This window comes from Chiloscyllium punctatum, chromosome 17 (genome assembly GCF_047496795.1).
Source record: "Chiloscyllium punctatum isolate Juve2018m chromosome 17, sChiPun1.3, whole genome shotgun sequence".
Taxonomy (NCBI): Eukaryota; Metazoa; Chordata; class Chondrichthyes; order Orectolobiformes; family Hemiscylliidae; genus Chiloscyllium; species Chiloscyllium punctatum.
In genome coordinates, this window is record NC_092755.1 from 87,797,134 (window position 1) to 87,820,478 (window position 23,345).

The 23,345-nt window shown below is 43.9% G+C and overlaps 1 protein-coding gene across 8 annotated transcripts in view; it reads right to left on the bottom strand.

Moving 5' to 3' along the window:
- Positions 1–23,345, bottom strand: part of wscd2 (WSC domain containing 2) — a 593,216-nt gene that overhangs the window by 33,194 nt on the left and 536,677 nt on the right. For all 8 annotated transcript variants that reach the window (XM_072587825.1, XM_072587824.1, XM_072587821.1 and 5 more), the window contains one exon: positions 12,158–12,358. In XM_072587825.1, the coding sequence (XP_072443926.1) occupies positions 12,158–12,358 (201 nt within the window). The remainder of the gene's footprint in view (positions 1–12,157; positions 12,359–23,345) is intronic.

Sequence of the window (23,345 nt, forward strand, 5' to 3'; positions counted from 1 at the left end):
TGCAGCACATTAAAACGCTGTGTTAAACAGTGGTGTATCTAAGTTCAAAACAACAAAAGTAGGTTTTCTTCTGTGGTGTGGGAGAGTGCAGACTCTCTCGAAAGGGTCTGTGCTGTCATGATTGCGTTTGCCTCCCACAAGGAAAATCGCGGGCTCAAGCAGCTCTACTGCTGCTTTATAAAAGGGTGGCACGGTGGCTCAGTGGTTAGCACTGCTGCCTCACAGCACCAGGGACTTGGATTCAGATTCCAGCCTTGGGTGACTGTTTGTGTGGAGTTTGCACATTCTCCCCGTGTCTGTATGGGCTTCCTCTGGGTGCTCTGGTTTGCTCCCACAATCCAGAGATGTGCAGGTTAGGTGAATTGGCTATGCTAAATTGCTTTTGGTGTTAGGTGCATTAGTCAGGGGTAAATGTCGAGGAATGGGTCTAGTGGGTTACTCTTTGGAGGGTCCGTGTGGACTTGTTGGACCAAAGGGCCTGTTTCCATGCTGTAGGGAATCTAATCAAACTGTGGATGCTGTAAATCAGAAACAAAAACAGAAATTGCTGGAAAAACTGAGCAGGTTTGGCAGCTTTTGTGGAGAGAAATCAGAATTAATGTTTCAGGTCCAGTGACCCTTCTTCACAAGTTCGGCCAACTTGCCTAGATCTTCTTGGCTTTGATTCTCTACTTGTTTGAGTTCCAGAGTTGAATTCATCATTTTCTAAATCTCCTGGAAAGGGGCGACTTACTTAAAACTGGAATAAGGCAGACAATTTTCTCACAGAGAGTCGTGAGTGTTTGGAATGCTTTCAAAAGGCAGTGGGGAGCAGCGTTTGAATATTTTAAAGACGCAGGTGGATAGGTTCTTAGTAAGCAAGTGGGGTGTTGTCAAGAGGTAGCAGGAATGTGGATTTGAGGTTACAATCAACTCAGCCACAATCTCATTAGATGGTGGAGCAGGCTGGATGGGCTGACTGGCCTGCAATATCTTCCTGCTGATATGCTTGTTTGAACGCACCCGTTCTGTGCATCCTCCAATCACCTAATTTGCTTGTTCACTTCAGCTAGCTCTGCTCTAACAATTGCCCCTATTTAAAGTTAATGTATCACCTATGGGCTCTTCTACCTCAACTTGGAACCAAACTGGCAGAGAGTGAGAAGGAAAGAACAGCAAAAATATCAAGAGAGGGAGACAGAAAGGATTGGAGAGTGAGGAGAACACTATAGCTAAAGACAGTGGCTTTATTTTGTTTTCGTCGACAAACAGCATTAGATAGATGAGACATCAAGCAAATTATTCTGGTGAGGGTGATACGGGACACCGCCATCAGTTTCCCATTAGCAGTGTGAGCGACACTGGAAGGAGAAGGAATTACAATAGGTGGCCAGCCCAGTCTGAGGCGAAGGCTACGGACACTTCAAGGGGAAAAGCACCATAACTCCCTGGTGTCATGTTGTGACAGAGCTCCAGAGAGAGTCTGCTTTCTCTGCACTGCAGTATTCCAAATGTGTACCGAGGGGCTCTTAATTCAAGTGCGGATCTGATTTACGCCCGCCAACCCTGGCTTAATCTCCTCAAATTTTATCACATGTCCATAAGCAGCGGTCAGATCACAGCTGATTTGTGTCTCAGTAAATCTTGAGGTTGATGTTTCTCAGCAGTCTCTTTTATTTGCTGTCTCGTAGCTGTGTGCTGCAGATAAAGACTGCAGCTAAGCAGCCTGATTCCTCCAATGATATTCAAGATCGAAGGCCCACTGTTTTTAGTTATCCAATAAGCCATTAATTGCAAGCAGCATTCATTACACCAGTACGCAAATAATTGTTAGACTGCTGCTTTGTAGCCGGACAGAGTGGTATTTCCTCCAGCAATGATTTTGACCCTGAGGGATGAGCTACTGCATTGAAACTTCTAAAAAAAATTCCAGACCCCTGATTTTCATCACTCTGCTATTCTTGAAAGGGTTTAGAAAAGATTTACAAGGATGTTGCCAGGGTTGGAAGGTTTGAGCTACAGGAAGAGGCTGGCTGTTCTCTCTGGAGCATCGGAGGCTGAGGGGTGACCTTATAGAGGTTTATAAAATCATGAGGGGCACGGATAGGGTGAATGGACAAGGTCTTTTCCCTGGGGTGGAAGAGTCCAAAACCAGAGGGCATAGGTTTCAGGTGAGAGATGAAAAATTTTAAAGGGTCCTAAGGGGCAACTTTTCGCACAGAGGGTTGTGCATGTGTGGAATGAGCTGCCAAAGGAAGTGGTGGAGGTTAGTACAATTATAACATTTAAAAGGCATCTGGATGGGTATATGAATAGGAAGGTTTTAGAGGGATACAGCCAAATGTTGGCAAATGGGACTAGATTTCATCATAGAATTCCTACAGTGTGGAAACAGGCCATTTGGTCCAACAAGTCCACACCTACCTATGAAGAGTAACTCTCCCAGACCCATTCCCTATTACTCTACATTTACCCCTGACTACTGCACCTCATCTACACATCCCTGAACACTATGTGCATAGCCAATTCACCAAACCTGCACAACTGTGGACTGAGGGTGGAAACCAGAGCACCCGGAGGAAACTCAATCAGACACATGGAGAATGTGCAAACTCCATACAGACAGTCACCCAAGGCTGGAATCGAACCTAGGTCCCTGGTGCTGTGCCATTCTAACATATGCTGCCCAGTACCACACCCTTTTTAAAAAAAAATGATGTATTTTTCTAATCAACTTGTTCAGAGATGTTTTTACACATCTCAGGAGCAGATGAGACTTGAATATACTCTGGGAATAGGGAATCTATCACTGTGCCAAAAGAGGACCCTTCTTATAGGTCCACACCAATCCACTCAGGAGCATCCCACCCAAACCCATCCCTATATTTCCTACATCCCTGAACACTATGGGCAATTTAGCATGGCAGATCCACCTAACCTGCAAACTTTGGACCGTGACAGAAATTGGACTTAGAGGAAACCCACGCAGACACAGGGAGAGTGTGCAAACCTCACACAGTCACCGAGGGTGGAATTGAACCTGGGTCCCTAGTGCTGTGAGGCAGTAATGCGAACCACTGAGCCTCTGTGCCACCTCAGATTTAATTAGGATATCTGGTTGGCATGAAAAAGTTGGACCGAAGGGTCCGTTCCAGTGCTGTTTATCTCTAAGACACTATTGACACCCATGCCTTCAGTTGTTCAAGCCTTATGCTCTAAAAATCCCTCCCTACACTCTCTACCTCTCTGTCCTCCTTAAATCTACCTCTTCTTTCAAATCTATGACCATGGTGCCAATGAACAGCTTGCAAAACATCTAAAGGAATCTTAATAAACAAAAGCAATTATGTATTTATGAAGCACCTTTGACAAGAGTGAAGCACCTCCAGGAAATTCACAGGAATGTAATGAAAGTCACGCAAGGGGGCAGAAGGACAGAAGTTGGCCAAAGTAAATATGGAGTTGCCCCGTCTCCATTCTCTGCCATCTGCCATACTGACAGCTGACACTGTGCACAGCGATGGAAACAGGAAGTACTGACTCAAGGCCAAGTGCTGACTTCATCTGCACAGGTTGTACATAGAGCTCCCATATTCATGATCTCAATGGAACTTTGCCTGATGTGAGGGAAACCAGGATTTGATGCTATCTCACCTTGTATTTGTTTGATCTGTTGTTTTGTCCTTTGCATCTTGCTCATCCCCAGTTTTGATGGCTCCAGCATTGGTGGCTGGGTCTCCAGCTCCCAAGGCCTTTAACCCTACAATTCCCTCCTGCTCTCTTCCTTTAGAATGCTCCTTCACAACTTATCTCTAACTAAGACTTTGGACACCTCTCCTCCTAGCTCCTTTTGTGACTCAGTGCTAAATTTCACAGAATTGGAGGACAGAAGGAGGCCATTCTGCCCATTGTGAGAGCACTAGCACACTGAATAAGCAATTCATTTAGTCCTACTCTGCCTGTAAGATGACATATTCTGCCTTTCCAGCTGTCTTTTGCCTCGATTGAGCCTACCTCCCCCACACCATAGCCTTGTCCATATCTTAGCCACTCGTTGTGTGAATAAAAGCTGCTCCTTATGTGGTTAATGGTTCTTTTGATAATTTCTTAAAGTTTGAGCATTCTCATTCCAAACCCATTCACAAGTGGGGACAGTTTGTCCCTCTCTGCTCAGTCCAGACCCCTCGCAAGTTTGAATATCTCCATCAAATTTGCTCTCAGTTTTCGCTTTTCCAAGGGAAACAGTCCCAACTTCTCCAATCAATCTTTTAACTGATGTTCCTTATCCCTGGAACCAGTCTTGTGAACCTTTTCTGCAGTGTCTCTAATGCCTTCACCTCATTCCAAAGGAATTGCCTGCAATACTCCAGCCAAGGCTAGACTAGTGTCCTGTACAAATTCAATGTGGATCCCAGTCACTTACAGCTATATGATTGATGGAGGGATTTACCAAAGAGTTCACTTTGGTCAGAATCAGGATCAGTGCAACCACCTCCTGAGAGGATGAGGGTATCTATTTCTTCTGTCACTTTGTGACAACGGGAGGTACTTAAACCCATATACCAAGGATCCACACCCTCCTCCACCAATGCTCAGTAGCAGCAGTGCCCTATCTACAAAATGCACTGCAGAAATTCACCAAAGATCCTCAGGCAGCACCTTCCAAACCCATGACCACATCTACCGAGAAGGACAAGGGCAGATATATGGCAACATTGCCACCTTCAAGTTCCCCTCCAAGTCATTCCTCATCTGCCATTCCTTCAGTGTTGCTGGGTCAATATCCTGGAATTCCCTCGTTAATGGCATTGTGGGTCAACCCACAGCAGGTGGGCTGCAGTACTTGAAGAAGCCAACTTACCACCACCTTCTCAAGGGGAATAAAGGATGTGTGATAAATGCTGGGCCAGCCAGTGGCTACCATATCTCTCAAATGAGTAAATAAATCCAGCCATTATCCTACGGAATGGCATAGCAGGCCCGAGGGGCCGAATGGGCGATTCCTGTACCTATTTCTTATTATCTTGTGGTCTAAAATTGGAACTAATATCACTAATGTTGTGATAAGGCAAGTAACGTGGGCTGAGCAATCAGAAGAAAGTGAGGGCAATGGGTCTAGACTCTCTGATGTTTAGTACAATGAAAGGTGATTAGATCACATTGAAACAGAGAAATGTTGATAGGATTGAGGTGGAGAGGCTCTTTCCCTGTGGCTGGAGAGTTGGAAAGAGGGGCATTTTTTTATTCACTTGTGGGACTTGGGCGTTGCTGACTGAGCCAGTTTTTATTGCCTGTCCCTAGTTGCCCCTTGAGAAGGTGGTGAGCTGCCTTCTTGAACTGCTGCAGTGCACAGTCCATAGCTCCAGGATAAAGGGTCGGATCTTTAACGTTCCTCTGAGGATAAAGTTATTCACTCAGATGGTCTTTGAAATCCATCAAGCCAGAGAACAGTGGAGACTCAGTGATTGAGAATTCTCCAGGCTGAGATGAATTAGATTCTTGCACAAGAACAGAATCACAGGGTTACGGGAAAAGAGAGCGGAAAAGTGGAGTTGACAGAGAGGATCAGCCTTGATTCTAATGAACTATGGAGCAGGCTTGAAGGACCATCCAACCTAATTGTGCTTTTTTTTAAATGGTCTTATTAATTAGCAAGAGGTCAATTGATACCCCTAAATAGTGGCTTATCATCAACCAACTGACTTGGTCTGAACAACATTGAAACTGGGGTCATTAGGACAGAGCTGTGGTGCATTGGGAAAGAGGAAAGCACAGTTAGATGGAGGCAATTTCTCACAGCAGCACTGGGGTCCTGGGAATTGTAGCAATTAAGTCTTCATTTCTGCAAGATCATTTAGAAATAAATCAGGACAAAGAATCTGAATCTAACAAGGGAGGGGAACCCCAGGGCATATTTCTCTTTTATTTGGCAGTGGAAACAACCTTAATCATTTTGAGCTCCTCACAATTCCATGCACGCTCTGGGAGGTGACAAGTATATTTTGTACATATTACCTCTGTCTCAAAATAAAATAGCCCACTATATGCTCACTGAGGTTCTTCAGACATCCCTGGGTTCTGGGTTTTGCACAATTGCCAAGGGAAAAGGCTGAAGGCAACAAACGAGTGGAACAAGAGAAGACTTTGAGATGATCAAGTTGAAGTTTTCAGAATTAGAATTAGAATCCCTACAGTATGGGAACAGGCCCTTCAGCTCAACAAGACCACACCGACCCTCCGAAGAGTAATCCACCCAGACCCTTTTCCCTAACATATATTTACCCCGACTAATGCACCTAATACTATGGACAATTTAACATGGCTAATTCACCTCGTTTGCACATCTTTAGAAGTTGTTGAAGGTGTCTGCCGAAATGGTGAAGCTGGTAGATTCTCCGTGGTTCAGAGTGCATCACGTGGTGTCAAACTCCTGAAGCAAAGATAGGAAAATGGTGACTGTATCCCGACGGCTTCAGCCCTGTCTATCAACTCCAGGAGTGGGGCCTGCTGACTCAGAGCCAGAAGCAGTAGCAATGGAGTAACAGTGAGCCCTTGTATGCCACACAGCTACAGACCTGTACTCAACTTGGAGCACAGTTCCACAGGTTTGACCCTATGCCTCTTTGTAAGAATCCTTACACAACCTTAATTAAATATTCATTCTTCAAGGTTGCATCTAGATGCCTTATTGGATTGTTATAAGAGAGCAGGCAATCCCTATCTGAAGACCAGCCAAGGGCTCATTATTACATAAGGGTTCACTTAGAGTCATACAGCAGGGAAACATGTAAGGAGGTAGAATTGTCCAATTGTACCATTCCATTCATTCCTCAGTGAAAATCCATAAAATTAGGACATGCTGATCTTGGGATCTTTCCTGCCTCACCTAATCTGCACCACATGGTGACAGTATCATTGGAGACATCAATGGATCACAAAGAGCCATCCTTCCAACCAAACCTGACTGAATCGGATTGGCCATAATCTCACTGAATGGCTGAGTAGGCTTGAGGGGCTGAATGGCCTACTCCCACCACAACAATAAAGCTAAGAACTGCAGATGCTAGGAAACCTGAAACAGAAATAGCTGGGGAAACTCAGTCTGTGAAGAGAGAAAGCCAAGTTAACGGTTCGAGTCCACTGAACCATTATCAGAACATTGTTATTTCCTCCATCTTCACTGGACAGTCCCCAGATCAACCAGCCATTGTCTCCAGTCTCCTGTCTATACGGAGTTTCGCAGCAGCATTTTAAAGGGAAGATAGCTGGTGTGTGGCTGTTTTGTTCCCTTGTGCTGTACTGCCCCGCCATAATCGTAGAATCCCTACAGTTAAAAGCAGGCCATTCAGCCCATCAAGGTCAGGCAGCATCAAAGGAGAAGGAGAATCGACGTTTCGGCATGCTCCTTTGATGCTGTCTGACCTGCTGCGCTTTTCCAGCAACACATTTTTAAGCTCTGATCTCCAGCATCTGCAGTCCTCACTTTCTCCTCCTTCATTCAGCCCATCAAGTCTACTTCACCCTGTGACGAGCGTCCCACCCAGACCCACTGCATCCCTGTAACCCTGCAATTCCCATGGCCAATTCACCTAGCCTACACATCCCTGGACATTATGGGCAAATTAGCAAGATCAATCCACCTAACTTACACTTCTTTGGACTGTGGGAGCAAACTGAAGCACATGGAGGTAACCCAAGGAGAACGTGCAAATTCCACACAGACGGTCACCCAAGGGTGGGATCAAGCCTGGGTCCTTGATGCTGTGAGGCAGCAGTGCTATCCACTGAACCACCACACCATCTATCTGTACAAGACTAAAGGGAAAGGAAATGAACAAGTAATGGTAACACTCAACAGTTTAGGCAGCATGTCTGGAGAGAGAAAGCGAGTTAATGTCTCCGGCTAAGAAAACCCTCCATCAGGACTGAAGGCATAAATGCTGAACTTTATGTAACACGTGGAGTTTACAGTGATGGAACCACAGAGCAGGACCATCTGGTATAGATGCCTTAAGTTTACTTTGTATATTATCACTTTATTAATGCAGTTTCCTGTGTAGCTATTTCCACAGATCATTTATGTTTTGAATCTAAAATTCCACTCCTTTCCAAATTTTTCTTGTTAAGTGAATGCAAATTAGCTTCCAAACTTGCTGGAGCATTTAACATATTGAAATATTCCTAAATGTCTCAAGTACCTGCCAGTAAATATACTTAATGGCACCATCTTCCTTCATCTCGGATGAAAGGTTATCTCAGTCTGTAACATAAACTCAGTTTATCTCTCTCCACAGATGCTGCCACACCTGCTGAGCTTCTCCAACATTTTCAATTTTTATTTCAGACTTCCAGCATCTGCAATATTTTGCTTTGATGTTACTTTGATGTTTGAGGGAATACTCGCTTGGACACATGCACATCCTAGCTATTCCTCCAAGTAGAGAAAATGTGTACTGTGGTCAATTGTTTCATATTAAAAAGAAACAGGATTTGGCAGTCGTGTGTAACAATGACTTTAACATGTACTAACTCCATGGAAACACCAGAGTCAATAATTGAAAATGCTTTTATGGTGAAAATGAAACTTAAGCAAAAGCTTATGACCTAGGCACTGATTTCTACCTGAGATACAAGAATGTCCACGCTAGCTGCATTTCATTGACATTAAATGTTGGGTGTCAGCTTGTGAGATCACAGTGTTATTGTGTTAATGTCATGACATAAAGGGAACAACAAAGGTCAAAGGTCTAAGCGACAGTTTACTTCTTTCCCAGTGATCATTTGTCCACTACATGCCTATGATTTCAGACTTCCAGCTTATGAAACCCTGGTGGACAATGCAATGTACCATGACAAATATCTTTTGTGGGTCTGGGCTCAATATTCCACAGAAGCCTAGCAACAGAATCTGCTCCAATTTACCTGACCAATACAAACTCTGAACTGAACGCTGATGTGGGATCTGATACGACTGTTGTCCATTTCAATGGGGAGTCAATGGTGACATAATGGTAATCTCCCTGGGTTAATAGTTCAGAGGCCCTGGAAGACAATGTCCCTGGGGATGTGCGTTCAAATCCCATTATAGCAACTGGGAGGATTCAAATTTAACCATATTATTGAAAGTCAAGAAACATAAAGCTAATCTCAATAATTGCTGATTGTGCTAAAATTTCACCTGGGACCTCCTTCTGGCACTATTAACAGGTCCAAGCAGCGGTCTGTAGAGGGGATCATATCTGTCAATTGTCTGTCTTCCTTCCATGGTTATGTTCATGCCCGGATGTCCTTGGAGAGGGAGGACATGGTGTCCATTAACATTCTCAATGTCTTTCGAGTCCCCCAAATCTGCTTTAATTTAGTTCCCTTTCTCTTTCCCTAATTTTCCCTCAATTTTGTTGTCATTGCACTGCCCCTGATAGGCTATGTTTGTAAATTATTCTCTTATTTCGAACTGTGGGTGATTTGGTAGTGGTAAATATGAGGGAAGGAAATCTGTTGTTCTTACCCCAGTCTGGCCTCCACATCAATACAGGCTCAGAGTGAACTCCTGGAGTCTCAGCTGCCCCACAATGGTCCTAGCAAGTGATCCCTCAACTAACTTTGCTAATGAACAGATTATCTAATCACTACGTTACTGCTTGTGTGAGGTTAGTGTGTATAAACTGGCTGCCATCTTCTCAATACTGTGATAGTGATTACTCTTCAAATGTGCTTCAAAAGCATGTTGCAACATCCAAACAATATGAAAAATTAAGAGTCTTCCTCTCTTTGAATTCTGATTGCAAGATGGCATTGGCCAATGGCCTCAAAGCTGTAATTGCTAGACTTTTGATTAGACACTTAGGTTTGGTCTGGGGACCTGAATTCAAACCTTGTCATAGCAGAATGTGGAATTTATGTTAGAAAGAAAACAAAATCTGGAATTAAGAGTCTAATGAAAAATATTATTGAGAAAAAAATCCATCTAATTCACCAATGCACTTTGGAGAAGAAAATCTGCCATCTTTACCGGGTCTGGCCCACATGCCAGAGCCGCATCAAAAGGGTTGATTGTTAAATGCTCCCTCAGTAATTAGGGATGGGTATTAAATATTGGCCTAGCCAGAGACAGTCCACATTTTGAAGAAGGGTCACTGTTCTCAAAGCATCAACTCTGTCTCCTTCTTCCAAGGATGATGTCAGACTTGTTGAGTTTCTCCAGCAATTCCAGTTTGTGTGTGCTTCAGATTTCCAGCATCCTCAATTCTTTGTTTATTTTGTCTTAACGTTCTGGGGCCAAAGGTTCAAATCTTAGCGCAGCAGCTGGTGGAATTTCAGTTTAACTAATAAATCTGCAAATAAAGGCTAGTTTCATGAATGAGAATGAAACCATTTCCAAGTTTCACCACAAGACACTCCAGTTGTATCAGTTGTGATGGAGAAAGCTGCGAGGTCAGAATCCCAGCTTGAGGTCAGAGGCACAGTCCCAGTGGGAGCGATGTAGCTCAATCTGAAATGGCGGCTGAGATGAGGAGAGAAATTGGCAACAAGGGAATGCAGCGTTCAGTTAGGATTGTGTCCTGAAAACTCACGTCACCTCACGCATCCCTGTATGAAATCCTGATAAACAGGCAGAGACAGAAATGGGTTACTGCTCTAGAGCTTCAAACTTCTGGGGACGAATTAGAATTAGAAATTATTGTAAGAAATGAAGAATGTTGACCTGTGATCAACAACATATAAAATCTACCTTTACAGCGGGGTAGTCCAAAAATGTTAATAATACACAGGAGCACTCTAAAGCCTGCTGATGAATACTGACACATTGAGCCAGGACACAATTGCAATGACACCAAATATATTCCAATTTTATCCTGATGGCCGTAAGGACACACACACACACACACACACACACCTTCAACAAAGAACTCACAATTGACCAGTTGCAGTTATTTGTAGAGCTCTGTGTTTGAAACAACAAGAAGACTGACATCCCACTTTTAATCAGTGCGATTTTTAACTTAATCTTTTGGTGTCATTCTCCATTGCAGTAACAAGTGAAATATGAAATCAATAAATATTGAGTGACTGCTGAGAGAGTTACACTGATTTACCACAGAGGGAAACAGAAGCTTATCACTTCCTATCTCATGGGGATCAGCCACAATGCTGACCCAAGACTTCACTGAATCTTCAATCTTCAGACTGGACCTCCTGTTCTCAGTTTCTTACTCACTTACCATGACTCCCAGTCTTGTGGCACTGTGATTTTTTAAATCCCTCTTGGCCTAACTCCTCCCTGTTTCTGTAACTTCCTCCAGCACCAGAACCCTCTGGAGATGCTCAAATGATCTGGCCTCTTGTGCAACTCCAAGTTTTCATTGTTCTATTAGTGGATGCTATTCCTTTACTACCTAGCCCCTCAGCTCTGATAAATCTCTTCTTAAACCTCTCCAGCTTTTTATCTTTATCACCTCCTGCTCTTTAAAACCTTCATCATGGGAACCAATACTGTCTTACGTGGTTCAATGTTAAACTTTGTTTGATTATGCCTCTGTGAAGGCCCTGGGAGGTTCAATTGTGGTTAAAGGTTGTGTATAACAGCCTGAAAGCACAAACACTGCCCTCCATTGTAATTTGCAAGTTATTCTCTTTTAATCTTACCATTTCAGCTTCAGCTCCTCTAGGGTATGAGTTGAAGGATGGCACTTCAGTGCAGGACTGTAGGAGTACTGCCCGGCTGATGGTCCCCCATTTTGGGTGGGGCTTAGACCCCATCTACCTGCTCAGGAGAAGGCAGCAGATCCCATGACAATATCTTGAAGAACAGCAAGGGAGTTATCCCCTGAATACTGACCACTATTTATCCTTCAATCAACATCATAACAACAGATTATCAGGTCAGGTTCATTCTGTTGTCTGTGGGAACTTGCTATTTGCAAAACCGACCACCAAGTTTCCTATGTTCCTCTAGTGACTACATGTGAAAGTGCTTCATTCACTACACTTCGAGATGTGGGGCAAGTGTGTAAATGCAAGATTATCTTTGGTGATGGTCCTACACTATAGGTTTTCAACCTCCTCTTGGCTTTATCCAGTGTATGGAATCATGAGTTGAGGTCAGTACACCAATCCTCTCCATGGATGGCTTTCCATGGTCTTTGGAGCAGCGAGAAGATAAGATTGTAGATCATACCTTTCCCCCGCCAGTGAGCTTCAGATGCAAAGCCAACATGTCCTCCATATTTCCGGTTAAATTCAGCCATTAGTGCTTTATACGGGTTTCGGATGAGCAGGATTGCAGCGTCAAAAGATTCAATTTCCTTTTTGCCACTCTCATGTGTTTTTATACAAACCGACCGCCCACTTTTCCAATGGTCTCTTTCTCCCTTAAAACCTGTGAGGAAGGACAAAAAAAAGAGAAACTTCACCACTTTCAGCTAAATATGATAGACATTGACCTTTCCTTTATGAGGTGGACACAGATATTCTGAACTGGAGTTTGAACAAAAGACAGAGAATGATAGGAATATAGAAAGGTTGCTCAGCATTCTCAGTCTGCAGGTTCAGGACTTAGAGCCTACAATATCTTTCGATCTTACAATGACTCACATGTGCCAGCACCATTAATGTCCAATGACCATTCTCCATATAGAACATAGAACATAGAACAATACAGCACAGAACAGGCCCTTCGGCCCACGATGTTGTGCCGAACTTCTATCCTAGATTAAGCACCCATCCATGTACCTATCCAAATGCCGCTTAAAGGTCGCCAATGAATCTGACTCTACCACTCCCTCGGGCAGCGCATTCTATGCCCCCACCACTCTCTGGGTAAAGAACCCACCCCTGACATCTCCCCTATACCTTCCACCCTTCACCTTAAATTTATGTCCCCTTGTAACACTCTGTTGTACCCGGGGAAAAAGTTTCTGACTGTCTACTCTATCTATTCCTCTGATCATCTTATAAACCTCGATCAAGTCACCCCTCATCCTTCGCCGTTCCAACGAGAAAAGGCCGAGAACTCTCAACCTATCCTCGTACGACCTACTCTCCATTCCAGGCAACATCCTGGTAAATCTTCTCTGCACCCTCTCCAAAGCTTCCACATCTTTCCTAAAGTGAGGCGACCAGAACTGCACACAGTACTCCAAATGTGGCCTAACCAAAGTCCTGTACAGCTGCAACATCACTTCACGACTCTTGAATTCAATCCCTCTGCTAATGAACGATAATACTCCATAGGCCTTTTACAAACTCTATCCACCTGAGTGGCAACCTTCAAAGATCTATGTACATAGACCCCAAGATCCCTCTGTTCCTCCACCTGACCAAGAACCCTACCATTAACCCTGTATTCCGCATTCTTATTTGTTCTTCCAAAATGGACAACCTCACACTTGGCAGGGTTGAACTCCATCTGCCACTCCTCAGCCCAGCTCTGCATCATATCTAAGTCCCTCTGCAGCCGACAACAGCCCTCCTCACTGTCCACAACTCCACCTATCTTTGTATCATCTGCAAATTTACTGACCCACCCTTCGACTCCCTCCTCTAAGTCATTAATAAAAATTACAAACAGCAGAGGACCCAGAACTGATCCCTGCGGAACTCCACTTGTAACTGGACTCCATGCTGAATATTTACCATCTACCACCACTCTCTGACTTCGACCGGTTAGCCAGTTTTCTATCCAATTGGCCAAATTTCCCTCTATCCCATGCCTCCTGACTTTCCGCATAAGCCTACCATGGGGAACCTTATCAAATGCCTTACTAAAATCCATGTACACTACATCCACTGCTCTACCCTCATCCACATGCTTGGTCACCTCCTCGAAGAATTATGTCAGCCTAGGCACTGAGTGGGATCTCAATCTTCCAATTGCTTTCCGTTTCAATCTACCATATTGCTCTCAGATTTATACTCTGTACTGGGCCACTGCAGTGTTCCAGTGAAGCCCAACATAAGCTGAAGGAGAAGCACTCTACAGATTTCAGCACTCAGCATTGATTTCAACGGCCTGAAAGCACAAACACTGCTCTCCACTGTAATTTGCAACCGTCCTTACTCCTCTCCAGCCACCAATGTCTTTGCATTAATTTGCTCTTAGCAGAGCCAACCTACTTTCTGCCATTAGATTTGTATATTTCCTCTCTACTATCTGTAGCTCTCCCTTTGCCTTTCACTCTGGCACTGTCATCGTCTGTTCCCCTCGATCCTCCCATAGCATGACACCCAGAACTGTCCCAGCCCACTTTAGTTCAAAGTAGGAGTCATACTGGACTTAAAACAGAGTCACTGAGTTTCTCCAGCATGTTTGATTTTGTGTTTCAGATCTCCACCATCAGTAGTACTTCACTTTTATACCATTGAGTATGAGGTAATCATAGCATCACAGTGAAGCTTGATTCAATTCTCAGAATGCTCTCTTCTTTCCTGTTGGAGTTATTGAATCTGTGGCTTCTCACAGCCCTATCAAACTGAAGTGAGGCAAATTATTTTACTCTGGGGTGAGATAAAGTAAATTCAATACAGACCAGCTACGAAACCTCGGATAATGATAATCCGCGTCTCAGTCACGCAACATCCATTGTAATTTCTGTTTGCTTCTTGTCACAGAAACAGGATATATTTAGCCAGAGACATTTCGCATTAGAACTGCAAGAGCTATTAAACATGGATCCTTTATTATCCTTCCTAACAGACTCTCTCTGCTGGAATGTGTGCATGGTAGCCTCAACTGGACGAAGTCATAACATCACAACGGTTGTACAGGCACGGAAGCAGACCCTTCGGTCCATGCCGACCAAATATCCTAAATTAATCTAGCTTTTTACTGCCCATCACTGATTGTGTAGAGGGCAATTGCAATTAAAAGACAGGGAGTCATAGAGATGCAGCGCACGGAATCAGACTGTTCGGTTTAACTCGTCCATGCAGACCAGATATCCTACATAAATTTACTCCCATTTACCAGAATTTGGCCCATATCCCTTTATGCCTTTTAAATTCTGTAAATGCACCAGCCTCCACCACTTCCTCTGTGTGAAAAACTTGTCCCTTAGGTCCCTTTTCAATCTTTCCCCTCTCACCTTAAACTTATGCCCTCTTGTTTGGACTCCTCTGCCCTGGTGAAAAGACCTTGACTATTTACCCTATCTATGCCCCTCACGATTTTATTAACATCTGTAAGGTCATCGCTCAACCTCCGCTGCTCCAGGGAAAACAGCCCCAGCCTAATTAGCCTGGCCACCACCTGCTGTGGAGCGCATGCATGCTTGTAAGAACTACAACTCCCATCAGGCCTTGTGGACTGGGCCCTCTCTCAGATACCAAGCTGCCGGCCCTCACTACGCAAACGTGGGACTTGAAAGGCATATGGGTAATGTTGTCCATCCAGTATGTGCTGGACGAAGTGAGCAGATCAGGAAAGTTGTGTGGAGAGTGAAAGAGTTAACATCTAGAGTCTGATCTGACTTTGGTTCAGAACTGAAAGAGGCTGGAAAATGCTGTTTTTTATGTTGTAGACAGAGAGGGGAGTGAGAGTAAGGAACAGATTGTGAAGGTGCCCGGTGTGTAAACTGTTGGGTAATAGGTTTAAGGTGAGGGAGAAGGATTTAAAATGGAGCTGAGGGTTAATGTTTCCATGCAGAGGGTGGTGTGTGTATGGAATGAACTGTCAGAGGAAGTGGTGGAGGCTGATACAATTACAACATTTAAAAGGCATCTGGATGGGTATATGAATAGGAAGGGTTTAGAGGCAAATGGGCCAAATGCTGGCAAATGGGACTAAATCAGATTGGGATGTCTAGTTGGTGCAGATGTGTTAGACTAAAGGGTCTGTTTTCATGCTGTATAACTTTGTCACTCTGTGACTTTCCCCATATCTCAAACTTTCTAACCCTGGCAACATCATCGTAAATCTTTTCTGAACCCTTTCAAGTTTAACAACATCTTTGTATATCAGGGAGAGCAGAATTGAATGTGCACAAAGTAATTTTCAATCACCACAATTTCTATCCTGAATCAACAGTGTGTTCTTTTCAGATGCAGTATTGAGACCTCTGAAGCAGAAGGCTGTGGGTTCAAGCCCCATTCCAGAACAGCAGTGCCATTAACAAGAGCACTGTTTTATTGTAGGTGCCATTTTTCAGATGAGGTGTGGAACTGATCTTGTATCCACACATACAGGTGAATAGAACCGGTACTACAGCATTATTCAACTAACATGAATGTACTCCCAATGTCTTGAGTAATATTTATCCTTCAACCAGCATCAACGAAACAGGTCTTTGGTCCATCCAAGAGATAGGATAAGTTGCTATTCTTATGCAAAAATGTCTCCTTTTGTACTCTCATTCTACCAATCAGGAATTGATTCAAATTCAGATGCAAGGTGTGAAAACACGATGGACATCTCCAGTTACTCCCATGTAATAATGAATCATTGATGGAAATTCCCTCTCATAGATTCATAGAGCATGGAGACAAGCCATTTGGCCCAAAACTGGCCCATGCTGACCATGGAGCTCACTCAGCTAGTTCCAATTGCTCTGTTGTCAAGATAGATCTAGTCAGCTGGCTGGTACGGACTATTTCAGTTTAATAAGGATCTGGATGGGAAGCTAGACGAAGCCAAAACAAAGCTCATTATGTACAAAAGCAAACTCTAAAAGTCTGTGTGTCAGTGCCTGACTCTGTAATAGTCAAGTTGGACTTGTAAAATACTTTATAGTGTCATGCAAACTGACATATTTCACTACCTCAGTGACATTATAAATTACTGAGACTTTCTTGATGTTTCATGACAGCAGTACTTATGTTGTGATGTACTGTTGTAAAATACTCCTCCTCACATTTAATTTCTCTGTATAAAAATAAGCATTCAGCATTCACAAAGGATACCTGTCTCGCAAGATAATCAAGGACTAAAATGGCATGAACAGCTTTTTGTAAAAGTTTTAACTGCAGACCACAGTTAAAGGAACAAGGTCTATAATAACAAGCAGAATTACAAACTGAAAGAGTAGGAGGTGACAAAATAATTGGGGGAGACACTGACCTAGTGACATTATTGCTAAATTATTAATGTTCTGGGGTTTGAATCCCACCATGGCAGATTGAAAATTCTGAATTAAGAGTCTAATGCGACCATGGAGCCATTGTCAACTAAAACCTACCTGGTTCACTAATGTCCTTTCGGGAAGGAAACGGCCATCTTTACCTGGTCTGGCCTACACGTGACTCCAGACCCACAGCAATGTGGTTGACATTGGTTAAGCCACTGTTGGGAGCACTGCATTCAATTCTGGTGTCTTTGCTACAGGAAGGATGTTGTTAACCTTGAAAGATTCAGAAAGGATTTACGAGGATGTTGCCAGGGTTGGAGGGTTTGAGCTATTGGATGAGGCTGAATAGACTGGGGCTGTTTTCCCTGGCGTGTCGGAGGCTGAGGGGTGACCTTATAGAGTTTTATAAAGTCATGAGGGGCATGGATAGGGGATATAGACAAGGTCTTTTCCCTGGGTTAGGGGAGACCAGAACTAGAGGGCTAGGTTTAGGGTGAGAGGGGAAAGATATAAAAGGGACCTCAGGGTCAACTTTTTCATGCAGTGGGTGGTACATGTATGGAAAGCTGCCAGAGGCCAAAGGAAGTGGTGGAGGCTGGTACAATTCAATATTTAAAAGGCATCTGGATGGGTATATGAATAGGAAGGGCTTAGAGGGATTTGGGCCAAATGCTTGCAGATGGAACTAGATTAATTTAGGATATCTGGTCAGCATGGACGAGTTGGACCGAGCAGTCTGATTCTGTGGTCTACATCACTTTGGCTCCATGGCTCTATGTCTTTTAACTGTAATTGACCTCTGCACAACCAGTGATGGGCAGTAAAAGCTCGACCTAGCCAATGATGCTTTCATCCTGTGACTGAATAATAAAAAAAAATACGAATACGTGATGCCAAGCTGCGATTGAATAGGCACAAAAAAGTGAACTTAATAGTTAAATAGATATTGTACCTTCGTATGCAGATGGCTGAGAATTCCTGTCCCCCAGCACTCCACAGCCTTTCCAATGAGTATTACACTGAATAAGACCCAGCCCACAGGGCTCCTCAATAAAAGGACAGGAGTTCAAATCCCACTGTGTTAATTGAATTCGAATTCAGTGAAAAAATAGAATTAAGAAGCTAGTCTAATGGTGACCATATAAGCACTGTCAATTGTCAGGCAAACCCTGGTTTACTAATGACCTTTAGGGAAGGAAATCTGCCATCTTTACCTGGTCTGGCCTACATGTGATTCCAATCTGGACAATCAGGGATTAGCACTAAATATAGTATAGTCAATGAAGGCAACATCCCGTGAATGAATTCATTAAAAATTGTAGTTCATTTATTGGTTCTCTCAGTTAACATGCCCATTTATTTAATAGAATCCCCACAGTGTGGAAACTGGCCATTTGGCCCAACAAGTCCACACCGACCCTCCGAAGAGTAACCCACCCAAACCCATTCCCCTACATTTACCCTCAACTAATGCACTGAACTTACACATCCCTGAACACTGTGGGCAATTTAGCATGGCCAATCCACCCTAATCTGCACATCTTTGGACTGTGGGAGGAAACCGGAGCACCTGAAGGAAACCCACGTAGACCCGGGGAGAATGTGCAAACAGACAGTTACCCGAGGCTGGAATCGAGCCTGGGACGCTGGTGATGTGAGGCAGCAGTGCTCACCACTGAACCACCGTGCTGCCCATTTAGTCTGGTAATTCCCATTTGAGATGCCAATTCTTATCATAAAATGTCACTAAATGGTTAAATTTTTGTTTTTAAATGGAGGACAAAGAAATCTAAGCTAAATGTTGCAAATGGTTATTGCCAAACCGTGGGGCAGAGATTACAAAGATAAGTGCAGTCTTCAGGTAAAGCCAGCATCATAGAGTCATAGAGATGTACAGAACTGAAACAGACCCTTCGGTCCAACTTATCCATGCCGACCAGATATCCTAACCCAATCTAGTCCCACGTGCCAGCACCCAGCCTATATCTCTCCAATTCATATACCTATCCAGATGCCTTTTAAATGTTGCAATTGTACTAGCCTCCACCACATCCTCTGGCAGCTCATTCCATACACGTACCACCCTCTGCGTGAAAATATTGCTCCTTAGGTCTCTTTCACATCTTTCCTCTCTCAGCCTAAACCTATACCCTCTAGTTCTGGACACCCCCACCCCAGGGAAAAGACTTTGTATATTCTCGTGTCCTTCCTATTGGATAGATGTTGTGAAATTTGAAAGGGTTCAGAAAAGATTCACAAGGATGTTGCCAGAATTGGAGGATTTGAGCTTTAGGGAGTGCCTGAATAGACTGGGGCTGGTTTCCCTGGAGAGTCAGAGGCAGAGGGGTGACCTTATAGAGATTTATTTTTAAAAATAGGAAGGAGATAACTGGACCGACGTGGCCAGGTTATCACTTCAGGTTTGGTCTGGACATGCTTCAGACTGGGCCCAGGCTAGAAATCACTGCATAGAATCACCCAGACTATGGAAATGACCATGGGAATGGGGGAAGCTGAAGTGAAGGGAATGGTCAGAGAAGAATCTCTTAGAATTTCATTCCCAACTTTTTATCCAGACTCTTCCTGGCTTTGGGTGGGGCGGTGCAATATTGTGCGATATAAGTTATTACAACAGGCTTCTCCTGCCTAGTCTTATTCATGTGTTTATTGTCTTACTCTTCTTTATAGTAGTCACTTTCCTTTCGAAATCTCAATCCCCACGTGTACACAAAAGCTCCCTTTGTAGATGCTCCACCAGAGTAGGTTCACTGGGATAATCCCTGGGATGGAGGGATTGTTTTATGAACAAAGGCTAAAGAGGTTAGGAATGTTTATTGGAATTGAGAAGAATGAGAGGTAATCTCATTGAAACACACAGCATTCTGAAGGGGCTTTTAAAGGATAGCTATTGAGGGATGTTTCCCTTTCATTGGAGGGCACTTTCTCAGAATTAAGGTGTGCCGATTTAAGACTGGGAAGAAGAGCTATTTCTTCTGTCAGAGGGTTATGAGTCTTTGGAACTCCTTGCCCTGGAGAGCTAGGGGGGAAAGAGTCCTTGTGTATGTATAAGGCGGAGATGGATGGATTCTTAATCAACAGGGGAATCAATAGGTTCATTAGACCTAACGTAGTTGGTACTCATTGCTGGAGAAACTCATCAGGTCTGGCAACATTTGTAGAGAGAGAGAGAGAAAAACAGTTAACATTTCGAGTCCAGGATGACTCTTCTTCAGAAGGGAAAACTCCTTTCCTAATGACTTTCAGTTCTGAAAGAAGTCTCTCCGGCGTCAGAACATTAACTCTGTTCTGATGCTGCCAGAACTGCAGAGTTTCTCCAGGTTTCTAGCATCTGTGCCTTCTCTTTGAAAAGTATCCAGTGACACCTTTCAATAAAGAGTAAAGGTGTACTCTCCTGACATATCAACTGACATCACTGATTAACCACTTTATTATTCATTGGAGCTTGTTATGGACAAACTGATTGCTGCATTTTTCCCACTGCCATTTTATTCTTGTTATTATAGAATCCCTCCAGTGCGGAAGCAGACTACTCAGCCCATCGAGTCCACACTGACCCTCCAGAGAGCATCCAACCCTGACCCACCCCCCTACCCTATTTCTGCAACCCTGCATTTCCCGTGGCTAATCCACATTAGCCATGGGAAAGCTAGCCTACACTTATTTGGACTGCCAGAGGAAACCGGAATATCCGGAAAACGCGCAAACTCCGCATAGACGGTTGCCTGAGGCTGGAATTGAACCTGAGTCTCAGGGTAACCACTGAGCCACCGTGTTGCCCGTTTTATGTTGCAATTACAGCACAGAACCAGGCCATTTGGTCCAAATGATCCCTGCCTTTCTTACATTACAACAGTGACTACCCTTCAAAAGAATTTAATTTGCTGTAAAGTGCACAGGGATGTCTTGAAGATGTGAATGCTCGGCAGAGAGCTGTGCTTGAGAGCAGAATATTGTTAATTGCCAGACTCTAAGTAGGTTTCGGTCCTCTTGACAGCACTGTGCTGCTGTATGTAGTAACCAGCTGGATAACACAGAGATTTGTAAAAGCTGGCTGTCAGGCAGTGTGCTATTTACATGAATAATCATGACTGTTTCTGAGGAGTGAAAAATTCCGTAGCTCGAAGTGATAATGAGAGGATAAATTTTTGGGAATATAAACAGTATAACTTTCAAGCAGCAGGGTTGTCTGGGATTGCTGAATGTATAAAGCTGGTGAGCTTTCCAATAATAAACTGCGATGACAATTTGTCAGGAAACATGCTTCATCATTTTTAAAAGGATTGATTGCAGCTATTCCTTCAGCCGAAAGTCGACAATTCCAATTCCAAACTAGATAGTTCAAGCCACGACAGACTTTTATGCAGCATAAACACTGGCTTAGACTCAGTGGGCCAAATGGCCTATTCCTCTTCCATAAATGTCATACAATCCTTTGTGCAAGTGTTACTTAAATTGGATGGTCTCTCTGGGACAATGACAAGTTACAGTTTTATCAGTTCCAAGTTAAAATTGCAGGGTGGTGAGAGATTGGCTGGTTTAATCTAGCTGGCGAGCAAAGCAGGATCTAATGTCATTAAGCAGGGAATTGTGAGGTGATACATCTTTGCAGAAAGGGAAGAGAAAGGCAATACAGATTTCATGACAGAATTCTGAAGCATGTGCAGGCGTAGAGGGGCACGAGAGCCACAATATATCCAAATCTTTGAAGTGTGGGCAGGGCGTACTGATAGAGGGAGACAGGCAGCAAAACACAGGGACTCCTGGGTTTTACGTATACGATAAGAGGCACAAAAACAGGGAGCTAAACCTTCACGAAGCTCTGGATGGGTCACAAGCAGGGTTTGCATCCAGAGCTGGGCAGCACACTTTAGGAAGGACGTGAGGCTCCTTGAGAGCCTCTCCTTTGAGGTGATTTACCACAATCAGTGCCAGGGATGAAGGGTTTTCAAGGTCAGCTTGAGGAAACTGGCCACGTTCTCCACTAAGCCAATGAGGTTAAGGGGCTCTTCAATAGAGAGATGCAAGCTGATGACAGGTTTAGTTTGGGCTGACAGAGTAATGAGCTATTCCCAACAATGTTCCCTCTCAGCTCTGTGCTGGTAGGCACTCGGGCTTTCCACCCACAGTGATTGGCATGCCAATGGCGATCACAGTATTCCGGTTCTGGAAGTCACTGCCATGCATCTCAGAGGTCTGCGTAGAAGGAGAAAAAAAAATCGTGGGGAAAGCGCTGATTCCCATTCGCTGATGGTGTAAGCACTAGGGGACACAGGTTGAAGTCTTTGGGTGAGATGTTGGGGAGCAGGGGGATGTGAGGCAGATTTGATATTTTACACAGGGAGTGATAATGACCTGGCACCTGGCCTAGCCAGTGACATCCACACCCCATGAGCTGAATAAATACAAGTTTGTCTGCCATTGAATCGTGAATCTTTAAGGCAGAGGGGGAAGTGGAGACAGTCAGTCATTTCAAAAGGACATGGGTGACACAAAGGGAACCAAATGTACAAGGCTGGAGGGATAGTGCAGGGGAAGGGGACTGATTGGATTGCTGGTCTACACTCAATGGGTCACATGATCACTTTCTGTGTTACTGTAACTCTGTGCTGGCCAGTCACCACCAACCAATAGTCATCTATTGATATGAATGGTGAACACACATCCTTTTGTACAAAAAGGTAGCGATGGTTGACATCAGTGAGTTGCCAAAGAAACTGAGGAAGGGTTGAAGGAGCCAGTCAGTGTCCACACTGCCAATTTGGTAAATCTAGTAAAATGTTATAGGAATCATCTGCTCCCCTCATTTCTGATAGCTATAAACTTGTCTTACTCTTCTCTTCACCCTCAGTGTGTCCCTAAAACCTTGATTTTGCAACAAGAGGACCAAAAAGGAAAGGTAACACAAACACCACCCACTCTCAACTACTTACTGTCATGTGGTGGCTCCTGTAACTGTCTTTGGCTTTTTCTTTCAAAGAGATCGTAAAAGCAGCGATTCTGAAAAAATTCTTGGTTTAACTACTTGAGAATGCTTTCAAGTTTTTATGAAAAACATTTGTACAATGAAAGGGCAGAGGCCAGTTCTCCCAGCTCAGCCTTTCTCTGGTTTGGTTTGAGCAGTCTGGCTGTCCACTGAAAATAGTCAGTCAGTGGTGAAGCAGCTAGATGCAAAAAAGCAGGCCCATGCTGATCATCCCTCTCTCTGACATCTCTACTGTAACACCCTGTGTTTGATTTTATCTTTTTTGCAAGGGGTGTTTCTGGGGACTGTTGCAAGCATTTGGA